Raw genomic sequence first — 11,713 nt, 5'->3', positions numbered from 1 at the left:
GGAGGCACCTCCCTGCCCGCTGGCGGGAGCCGCGGCAGGGGCTGAGCGGGCGTCCCGGGGGAATGCAGGTTTTCTCCTCGGCCCCTCGCCTCCCTCGCCGTGGGCGGATGGTGCCCGCTGGGGTCATGTGCTGCAGGCCTCCCTGGCGGGCAGGGAGGCAGAAATGTGGTGTCATTGCTTTCCAGGAGCAGGTGTAAGTAGTTGAAGATGAGGGTGGCGGAGCATCTCTTACAGAAATTCTCTGTTCAAGGTTAAAGTCCAGCCCCTCCCATCAAAGCTGGTGTCTTGCCATGGCACAAGCACATCTTTTGGATGGTATAGGCAGAGACCAATCCCTCACAAAGAATGATGCTGTTGTGACTGAGTGTGCTGCTTGCTTTATTAAACAATTTTAAGCAATTTTTTTTTTGTCTTTTTCAATTGAAATCTTTTTAGTTTAAATGCTTGGTTTGATTGCTGCAGAGGTCATGACGGGGTAAAGCTGATTTAATGGGGGTGAGAAGAAGAGGGGCTATACCTTCAGGCATGCCACTTCTAAATCTTCATTCAGGCTGCAGCCTGGATGTGAGGCTGGCGGCGTGATTTGCAATTGCTTGCTTGCAGTTTTTTCCCTTGTGGGTGATGTGTGCAGGAAACCCGCCTAGTTTTATATGGACACTATATTGGGTTTCTGGAATCATCTCCTGTGCTGTCTGATTCTGCCTATGTAAAGGATTTCTGGTGTCTGGATGGGTGGGAAGACTTGAACAATACAAAGTTTGCCTTGTTTTGAAATTCCTGCTACAGATATTTTGAAAGGGGGAGAGAGAAGAGTGAAAGATTTTGATGAATTCTTACTGAGGCTCAATTTTGTGGCTATGTTTTCTGAATGTGTGATGAGAAAAGATGTAACTTAAAACAAAAAAAAGGGGGGGTGGGGGTGGGTGAGAGAGCTAAATAAAAGGATTTTCTTTGCAGCTCCATCCATTTCAATGGTGCAGCTTTCCCAAGCCCCTTTCCATCGCCCATCATCACCTTCAGGCCGGTCAGAGGAGGGGGAGGATAAGAGCATGAAGGCGGCCAAGCAGCAGGTGAACCCGTCTGGGGAGAGCCAACCTCCCTCCAGCCCCCTGCAGTCTGCGCTGAACTCGGCAGCCTCTCCTTCCCAGGCATATGAGACTTACATTGATAACGGCCTTATCTGCCTCAAACACAAAATCAGGAACATTGAGAAAAAGAAGGTAACTTGTTTTTCTTTGGTATGGCACATATTTAAATTGCTAATTGTGAAACTCAGTGCCTATTTTATAATAGCTGGAATAAGCTTGTGTGTGTATATAGAGAGTAATCATGGATTTTTTTTTTAAATAACCTGTGAAAGGACCTAAACGTGGATTTACTAGTGTTTTTTTTCTTATCACTTATAACCCCTGTATAGTAAAGAATGGTGTTCTTTACTCTTACTGTTCTGAAATGGGATACTTGCATTTGACATTGTGTGAGCACAACATTATTGTTTCAGGGAATCGGGAATGCAGCTAACTGTAAACCTGTTCTCAGCTGCTGGCTTTACAGTGCATGTCCAATAGTTAGCAAAAGTAATTGAATGTTGATCAAAACTGGGGATGCTTCTTTAATAGACTGAATCAGTTCAGAGCTAACTTGGAACTGACTTGGAGATGTTTATAGTCTTGCAGAAATCTTCATGTTTCTTGTATTGATTACATGCATCTAATATTAGGATGTAGAGATGTATGTAAAATTGGAAATTATGAACAGTGTTTCCTCTGACTCATGGAAATGTCAAATTGTATTAAATATGTATTGCACTTCACTTTGCATAAAGCTTTGACTTCTATATTTTAAGTATAGACAAAAGTTATTTACTAGAAAGCTTTTTAAACAGAAAGTGTCTAAAGCCTGCTCTCTTGCTTTGAACTCTGCTTTTTTTTGGGGGGGGCGGGGGGGGGCAGAATAGCGTTAACAAGAATAAGAACTGAGATAATGATACACCTAAAATATTGTGGCTGTAGCTGGTCAGGCTTTTGCATTCTGAGACTTTTCAGTTGATTGGCAGGTGACTGAAGGCTATGTGCATGATTTTTAGTTGGGAACATGCTGTTTGCTTTAAGATAAATAATGGTGCTGTTGCTTTTGGTACTGGGTTAGGATTTACAAGTAAAGCAAATGTATGAATATGTTGTGCTTCTCTAAATGCCTGAAAAGCTTTGTGTTATGTCTTGGGGTGAGAAGAGGGAATAGATCAGACTTCTGGCCATGTGGCTAGGGGACTTGATCCACCTGCAGGAGATGCAGTATTACTGCTGTCTCATGTCATGCATCATGCTGTAATTTTGAATAATGTCAGATAAGCACCTTTTTGTTCTGTGACTAACCAACTTTGTGTTGTATTCTAATTCTGTCTAAGGAAGCTTACTGTTGTGAATTTCTCAAGTATCTTTGATTCTTTCACATGAATGACAATATGGCCTCACTAGCAAATGAAGTTTGACTTACTAGAATAAGTAGAAAGTATTCCTAGTCCTAGGCTCCTATAGGTACTGTGTCAGTAAACCCTATGTGGGTAGATACACAAATGAAACAGCATTCAACTTCATGGCAGTGAACTCCACTTTCTTTTCCCTGTGTGTATAGAGAAGCTTGTAACACCTAATAGTTTTGTGTAATTTACATCAGCTTTTAAAGACTGTTTCAGTATATTAGAAATAAATAGTATTTCTTTCCTAAAGACATTAGTCCACTTTCTTAGGAAATAGTGCTAGAAAATCTTGATAACATAACTGAAGCCAGATTTTGAAAGACATGCTCTGGAAAATTAAGTAGGATTATTCAAGGATAAGATAGCTTTTCCAAGTCAATGCTGGAACTTAGTTAAAAAAGGCTAATTTAAAATGAGGACACTGGATGTGTTTGGAGCCCCTTAAAGATCTAGGGTCAATGCATTAGTATTTGTTAAATGAAACAAAGGTAGCAAGTAAGAAATGAAAGATCAAAGATAAGGAAGGGAAGTAGGCAGTCCTGGAGACTTGAGATTGCCAAATCAAAGGCGTAGCAAAACTTTCTATGTTCCTTTCTCCTGAAAATGAGTAGTAGTAAAATTCCTATTCTGTTGCAGTATCCTGGTAACTTAAAATACGGAAAGAATATGCAACTTCACTCATACCCCATACTCCACATTAGACAGAAATCAATATAAAAAAATTACTTTGGATTTTCCTACAGCTCAAACTAGAAGACTACAAAGATCGCCTGAAGAAGGGAGAAGCCCTCAATCAAGACCAGTTGGTAAGTTTGCTTTATGCAGGAGTGGGTGGCCTCAAAAATCTTCAAACATGTCAGAAGGGATAGGTTGCTGAAGGAGGTGGTGGTGTAGTTTTACAGAAGTAATGCCTGCAGGCTTGCATTAGTATTTTTTCACAAAACCAAATAGACAAATTATTGGTAATTAAGCTGAATGGTGAGCTCACAGGCTTTGTCTCCTACTTTAACCTTCATGTTGTGTACTGAAGTAATGAAAGGTCCTTGTTTATCTTTGCTATCTAGACTTTCAGCTTCAGTGCTCCTGCACCTTTATTTCTTGATGAGGTGTCTGTATGCAGCTTATCTACAACGCATTGCAGTGTTTGAACACAAACCTCAAGACTTCTGGGGTAGCTAATTAATCCTCATGACTTCTTCATTAACAGGTGTTGCTTGAAATTGCCTGTTGGCTGCCTAGTGCTGTTGGTTACAAGTAGCTGTTAAAGTGTAACTGACAAATGGCCCCTGTTGGTACCAGAGAAGACACTGGTTTAACTTGCGTGGGATCTAAAGGCTTCCCTCATAGAAGAATCTAGCTATGAGTTAGTGACTTAGTTGGGAATACTCTCCTGTCCTTCCAGTGCTGGGAGTCACCAGCGCTCTCAAATGCTGTTAGAACAATGAGTCTGTTTTGTACCTAAGGTTGCTGGAGTTTGGAATGCCTGGATGCAAGATCACTACTTGGCAAATGTGATCCACTTTGTGGAGCTAGCTTAAACTTGCCTGATGTTAAAACAATGGTTCTGGCTTTTTTCTGTCTTGGACTAGAATGGATTCTAGAACTGAAACCAGGTTTCCCTAACGTTGAAAGCTATTGCTTCTTAAGCATGTCTGAGTAGCAGTGTCACATAATCCAAAGGGTTTATTGCTCTAGTCATCTAGGAGTCACATTTTTAAAATGTATTTCTCACACATGCTAAAGAACAATTGTGTGATAAAGGGCACTGACACTTCAGTGGTAGTGCTGATCCTGCTAATGAATCAGTTGGAAAAATACTTCATTGCCTGTTAGCTTTATCACAGTGCAGCAGTATGAGAACACAAATACAGTTTCCTTACTCCGAGTCATTTGTAAATGAGAACTGGACATAAATGGGATAAGAGGGGAAATGATAACTTGCTACTTAAAAGTAGAGTAGACCTATTGGAGTGAATGATCATTTAGCACTTAACTACAAAAACTGATGTAGTCTTTTGCCATTCAAGTGCAGAAGTAAACGAATTAAATCTGATGGTTTGAAGTAGGATGATGACCTTTTAGTTCTTCTAAACTCAATCTGAAATCAGGTGGGTAAGAGCCTTTTGCATTTAGATCATAGGTGTTAAATACAGTCTGTTTTCTTCTGTCACTAACAGTGAGACTATTGAACAGTATTCTGTGTAAGTTTGATTAGTCTTGAACATGTTTTAAAGCTGCTTCTGAATTTGGTTATTTATTTTTGGTATGTACCCTGGACTGTGGAAAGCTGTTAGGTGAAAGTGAAATTAAAACGTGGGGAACTAAAGAGGTGGAGGATTCTGTAGATGTTTTTCTTGCAAATGCATCCAGCAGCACTAACTTTCGAAAATGTATAGGCAATTAACTTGGTTACTGGTTTTCAGTATTCCCAGTTGAGCTTAACTTTTCAAGTATCCCAGTTTCTGGGATATCTGAGGCTTCTAAAATGGGGAATTGGATTCAGTTCTTGCTAGTGAACTGACCAGTGGTAGTCAAACTGTTCAGATGACTATTGCAGAAGCACATATCAACTCAGTATTTAACCAACAGTCTAGTCAAGACCCCTGTTTCAGTGGTTAAGATACAGAAATACTGCATTTTTACCTTTCAGATGCGAATTCCCAATGTGTATACAAATACTGGGACCTGGTGACTGAAGCTAGAGTAGAGCTTAATAGTTCGGACACTTGCCTAAAGAAACCTAACTGCCTATAATACAGTGGAGCTCTAATGTAACTTGATGTCATCTATATTTTTCGTTGTTTCTCTCACAGAGGAAGAAGCGCACATCTGGTGATGAACTTGTTTTGCAAGCAATGTGGATTAAACTGTAATTACTTATGGTGTGTGCATGCCAGGGCTACTATGTGTGCTAGCCTTACTTTAGGAAACATTTGTTTCAAAAATGAGGAGCTTCCAGCAAGTTAAATGCTCTCACTGGCAATGTTGTGCTGTTTTGCAAGCTGAGCAGACTTTCCTCAGTACTGTTACTCCAGCATGCTGTTAATGAGTGTTAATAACAGGTGTAACAAAAGAAAGCTATTGCTTTCCTGCAGGCTGAGTTATACATTGTCATCAAAGCGGTGTTACTGTTCTAGATGTTTTCAGGTAGGGAGTTTTACTCTGGGATTTGCATGGTTAAAAGCACGGTTACTGCAATCTGTCTAGTAAATTATTGGTGTTACATTGGGAGTCTTCCTCAAATGTCAAATGTGGTCATTAGGGTCTTAGAAGTCATCTTCCCAAGTGCTAAGTGAACTTGCTAATTAGTTCTTAAAAGTTGCTTGATAAATTGTGTGAGGACAACTTAAACTACTAGATGAGTGCTTTACGGTACCTCATGCACTTCATTGTGATGGCATTTAGGCCTACTAATATCTAGTATACTACAAATAAGTGAATACAAGTAACTGAACAATAGAACTGATTGAACAAATGAATATGCAACTGGAAAACATACAGAATTTACACGTCCCAAATCTTATTGGGACAGTAGATTAAGCTTTTGTCACTGCACTGATGAAACACCACTTTAAAAGAGCTTTATATTAGACTGATGGGCCCATTCTAGAAAAACTTCTGACATATGAGCATAAACCAAAAGCACATGTGAACAACTGAAATTAAACTTAACTTGTTACTTCCCAGGCATGCCTTATGGGTATGAGGATATGGGCAGCATGTCTGAACTACAGCATTTTGCTATCTTCAGAGCTGTCAAGGAGACTTGTAAAAATGAACTGATTCCTTAGTGGGGAAGAACTCATAAAAAATAGGCTATATCAAGATGCAATTAATAATCTACTTTAGTCTTTTTGAAGACTGGTTAGTAAAATATTGGTTAAAGCCATTAGTGAAGACAGGAACATTGCTTTGCTTATGGAAACTAAGTTTGAAAGACTTTTTTCTGAAAGTATGACTTGCCTTCTATATTGTTTTCTTTCTGAGGTTTGTATGAATTATCTGTAAAGGCATTCAGCTAAGCATCAGGGTAAAAGGTCTGTGTTGAACTTGCCTGTCTCCTGTATTCCTTCCAGGCTTTCACATCAGTATCTGATTTCAAGTAGCTGTTTACCTCTGATTGCTAAGACCTATGGGAACAAAAGGGAAAATGAAATAACTGGTATCCAGGCTTTCCTGTTTCAACATGAACATACCAAGTATTACACAAGATGTTGCCTGGAGAGTCTAATACAAACTTGTAGGATATCTTTGTGGTGGTGTGAGCTGGCTTTGTACTGCATCTCAGACAGTCATGGGTAAATGATATTCATGAGTAAAGTTAAAGTACCAGTTACAGACATAGTATCTTTAAAAAAGTTACAATTTCAGAGAAGTACACACTAAATGACTAGTTCTCAATGAGAAGTTAAGTACAAGGGGATTTAGGTGCAACTAGCAGTTTTAAGCATGAAAAATACATTTTTATCTATTCCTTTGTAGGAGGCAGTAGAGAAATATGATGAAGTAGTACACAACTTAGAATTTGCCAAGGAGCTTCAGAAGACTTTTTCAGGACTTAGCCAAGATGTCTTCCCTATATTGTCAGGAGGTAACTGCAAAGTTTGTGCTACTTTTCTAATGGTTACACTCATATGGCAATATGCAGAATACTAGGAAGTTTCTATCTTGGAGCTTGGGGGAACACTGTGCTTAAACTGTCTGGAGTAGTGAGTAGAGCAGAGTAAATGTTGACAATTTTGTGTACCATTGACCTCCGCAATATAATTATTCACTGTATACCCCTGTAAGAACTTTTGCTTAAGTAAATTGAGTCATTGGAACTCAGCCGTGTTGGAGATGATTACAGTTTACTTAGGTTTGAAACGTTAATCATCTTGCTGGTAGCTTGTGCCTGAGGTGGACTCATCCCCTGCATAGGTGCAGACTTATGAGGGAGCAGCTCTACTGGAAAGGACATGCAGGTCCTTGTGGGCAGCAGGAGCAGTGAAGGCTAGACTTAGACTGAGGACCAGTAGATTAAGGAGAACTGATCATTTGGTACTTGTTAACTGGTTGTGTTTATTTCTGGTCACTTGGTTCAGAAGGGCTATAGATAAACTTCAGTGAGTCCAGTGGTGGGCCTCTGAACAGCTGCGGGCTGGAGCATGAGACCTGTGCGGAGACCCTCGATGAATTAGGCTTGTTGGGCCTAGTGAAGTGAAAGCTTGGCAGGAGATGCAGTATTAGCCTCAAATACCAAAGATATTACTGAAAGGATGGAGCCATGCTTTTTGTTGAGAGATGTGGTAGGAGAAGGGATGATCATAAATTGAAATAGTAAGTTCCAACTAGATAGGAGGAAAACGGTCACTCTGAGGATAATTGAGCACTAGAGCGGCCTGCCTAGAGAAGTAGTAAAATCTGTCCTTGGATCTTTTCAAGACCTGAGTGCACAAAAATCTAAGTAATCTGGTCTTGATTCAGTGTAGCCTTTGTTCTGGAGGCTGGGCTAGATGACCTCCCAAGATCCCTTCCAAACTGAACATTTTGATGTTTCCAGTGGGGGAAAGTACTGGGGTTAAATCACTGATTTCAGTGAGAAGTACAGCTCTCAGTAAAATTTTACTGAAGCTTGTGGAGTTTGCCACTTATTCTGCTGTAGTTGTCTCTAATTATGGCAAGTCACAGATTTAGTGCTTTATTTAGGTCTTTATTCAGGGTGTAAAGCACTACATACATTATTTTTATGTAAGCAAGTGTTTTATCTTTGCAGAAACTGGTCTCTTGGCTCAAGCAAGTACTATCCTTATGAAAAGATCTGATCCAAGGTAGTGCTGGGAATGCTAAACATGATTAGTCACTGCTCTGGCATTATTTCTCTGCCTCTTGCAGAATGCTGAAGGACTGGTAAAATGGCTTGTCTTGGTATTGACTGAGACACAAACAATTTTGCTAGAGAGGCTTTTCTTGTATATGTAGTAATTCCAGCTAGTGCAGTGAATCTCTCAAAGCACTATGTGAGCAGAGATTTAAGAGCCTTTTCAGTAGCGTGGCTGCTTTGGGTTCCCTCAGTTGTATGTTGAACATAAAAACTCCTCTGCTGAATGTCAAAACTTGGATTACTTCCTATTGCTTTCCTCTGTGTAGCTACCTGTGAAATACCAGAAATGAAGGATTGTGACCCAGTGTATCTTTCTGTAGGTGTTTTTAGTAATCCAGTGTTAACTTCTACCGGTTCATGTTTGTTCTTGAACTGCATATATTTAAAGGCTAACCCACTTTGTTTTTAACTTGGCTCTACTTCTACTAGTATGGATTCTACAGCCAATACCCATTACTGGAACACTAGGGGCCATTCTGGCAAAAACATCCTTATATTCTTTACAGTGCATCCTAGAAAACTAAATCTTCATAGATCTTGCAAAGAAACTTAAGATACCCCATACTGAGGCATTTAAAATTCTGCAGTTACTTGGATAGATTTTGCTGCATAATTCTGTTAGTACATGATGAGAAATTTCTCCTTAAATGCATAAGGGCTGTGTATGTTCTGTGACTTGTGTTGTTGGTTATTTAATGAGTGCTTCAGTCTTCTGCCATCAGAAATAAGAGTAACTGTAGGATTCTGCTGCATCATTTAAATTGGAATATTCAAAAATGAAGAGGCAGTTGTCTCACTAGGAGAAATTTGAGACAACTTCTGCACCACTAACTTCATGTGATAAATGTTAAAGGTCAGCTAGGCTTGGATTTGTGTATTGGTATCAATTCTATTAACTCTTTATATTCAGTTGTGAAAGCTGTTATAATAAAGCAACTAGTAGGCATAATCAGGATCTGAATATCATAAAGGCATATCACAAGTATCCAGTTTGACTAAAAGCTAGATGTGTAGAGAATTAGTAGATAAACGGGGAGCTCTTTGAGAGGAGGAGCTTGAAAGATCTTGGATATCTGAAGGGAGAATTAGGAGCTTCTGTTATCTAACCGAAATTAATAGTTATTTTGATCAATGTGGGATAATCAATACTAGAACTCGATGTGTTTTATCCTAGAATCCTGTTACTAAACCACTGTGTTTAACTATTGAATTTGTATATTGAAATAGCTACTGAAAGCACAGAGGAAGGCTCAGCGAAGAGAGAGTCTATTGAAGCTTGAAGCAGAGAAGAAAAAACTGCGTACAATACTTCAAGTCCAGTATGTGCTGCAGAACTTCACTCAAGAGCATGTTCAGAAAGATTTCAAAGGTGGTGTGAATGGTGCAATATACTTGCCTTCTAAAGAACTAGACTACCTCATAAGATTTGCGAAACTGACATGTCCAGAAAGAAATGAGAACTTGAGGTAAGTTCAAGATTTTTGTCTAATTAGTATGCTTCATTCATTACAGTAAATGTCCTCTGTTTGACACTGCCATGTCTTGAAATATGATGTTTTTGGACACTAATTAAAATTCTGTTCAGTACACTTGCTTTAGTCTGAGACTAGGAATGTAGCAGACTACCTCACTCTGAGCATTAAAGGAAAGCTGCAGTAATTACAGCCTCAGTTGTGCAAGTTACACACAAGCCTTACCATCTTATGTCTCCCTGTGGGGTTGAAGGGAGATAGTCCAACACCATCGTAAGCAGGGAGGCTGGTGGCATGCTGCTTCCCTGAGGTCTCACTGTTCATGAAATGAAAAAAGTGTGTTAACACAGGAGAACTGTTCTATGTGCCATTCACATGATGATCCAGATGTGCTTCTTTATTCCAAAGGAATGTGAGGTGGTAGTCCTGAGGCTCTCTTGCTATTAGCTTCAAAGTAGTTTTAAAAATTTGACTGAAGGTTTTTATACCTCTGCACTAAATCTTAATCTTACCTTACATCTTAAGGTAACAGGTTGTCAACAGATGTAATGTATGTCCGTACTAACTTGGCATCATGCTCGTACTACGATGGCTTATGTTTAGCACGACAGCCTGTTTTAAGATAGTGTAGTAAGAATTGTATTTAAATATGGAAAAAGTAGCTATTAGGTGGTAAGTTGAAACAATTCATGGATAAGAGTAATTCCATAGTCAAATGTGACTTAAGTTCCTAAAACTTCTAATCACTTGTCATATGCTAAACTTCCCTAATCTTTGCTCTTAAGTTAACTTCTAAAGAACAGCTGCTTATAAAAAGCCACACATAGGAGTCTCTCATCCCAGTGAAATAACTATTTCTAGCTTATAATTCTCATTGTATTACACTTCCACAAGAAGCATAATCCTTTCCTTTGGGATACTAAATTTCATCATGATGGACTTCAAAATGCATTGTCTGGAGGGGGTGGGGTGGATCATGGACCTATGTCAAAGTTTCTCAATAACTAGCAGAGTGGCAGGAGCTATTGATGGTCGCTCCTGCACGTGTGCATCCAATAAACAAGGTGATCAGCTGATTAAACAGCAATTGTTTCTCTGTTTGGGAATCCTGGCTTGGAATCAAGTTCAGCCATATGGTCTTGTGGGATAGTGCTAGGCTCCCTAATCTGTCTTAATTACCAACAAAAGAACTTAATTTGCTAGATTAAGTCATGTACAAACAGATACAGATTAATCACTTTCAGTAGTAGAAAATGGGCTTAGGATTCACTCTCGGTATACAGCCTTAATTTGGAAGGCTAAACATTAGTCAGTGTCTTAAAATGAGGGGAATTGGGATACTACAAGACTTGATCTTGGCTATGATTCTACCTGGTAAAACTGTCATTTGTTTTAGTGTGGAAGACCAGATGGAACAATCATCTCTCTACTTCTGGGACCTTCTAGAAGGAAGTGAGAAATCTGTGGTTGGAACAACATGTGAGTGTCTCAGCTAGAGAAATAACTTAGAGATCTGAAATTTGTGTGCTATTTAAATATATTAAAACAAATTAATATACATAGAAGGCTACTGAATTAAGCACTTTCAAGTGCTGTGTGTTAATGCAGTTATCTAAAGATAAACTACTGTTTATTCCAAGTTCTGTTTTTAAGTACAGATCAAAACAATACAGTAAACTTTTCTCTGGAATAAGAAAGCATGTTCTTCTACCAATGTACTAGCACCTTTTTGAGGAATAATAATGGTAGAAATTCAAAAGGTGATGCATGAATACCTTACAGAACCAGCAGTGGGAAGCTCTATGTGCAAACAAGTTAGGATTGGAGCACTGTTCCCAGCCATGAAATGCTTAGTTGAGTATACTGATGTGTATTACAAAGCTTTGGTGGCCCCAGGCT

The 11,713-nt window shown here is 39.2% G+C and overlaps 1 protein-coding gene across 2 annotated transcripts in view; it reads left to right on the top strand.

Annotated features, from left to right (window-relative positions):
• Positions 1 to 959: 959 nt before the first annotated feature.
• The window catches only part of CAPRIN2 (caprin family member 2), a 34,726-nt gene continuing 23,972 nt past the window's right edge, over positions 960 to 11,713 (top strand). For both annotated transcript variants that reach the window (XM_009587337.1, XM_009587336.1), the window contains exons 1-5: positions 960 to 1,220; positions 3,223 to 3,285; positions 6,962 to 7,048; positions 9,570 to 9,808; positions 11,211 to 11,293. In XM_009587337.1, coding sequence (XP_009585632.1) covers positions 972 to 1,220; positions 3,223 to 3,285; positions 6,962 to 7,048; positions 9,570 to 9,808; positions 11,211 to 11,293 — 721 coding nt within the window. In that variant the 5' untranslated portion in view covers positions 960 to 971. The remainder of the gene's footprint in view (positions 1,221 to 3,222; positions 3,286 to 6,961; positions 7,049 to 9,569; positions 9,809 to 11,210; positions 11,294 to 11,713) is intronic.

This window comes from Fulmarus glacialis, unplaced genomic scaffold (genome assembly GCF_000690835.1).
Source record: "Fulmarus glacialis isolate BGI_N327 unplaced genomic scaffold, ASM69083v1 scaffold1921, whole genome shotgun sequence".
Taxonomy (NCBI): domain Eukaryota; kingdom Metazoa; phylum Chordata; class Aves; order Procellariiformes; family Procellariidae; genus Fulmarus; species Fulmarus glacialis.
The sequence above is the reverse complement of the archived record's forward strand: the minus strand, read 5'-3'. Positions and strand labels throughout refer to the sequence as shown.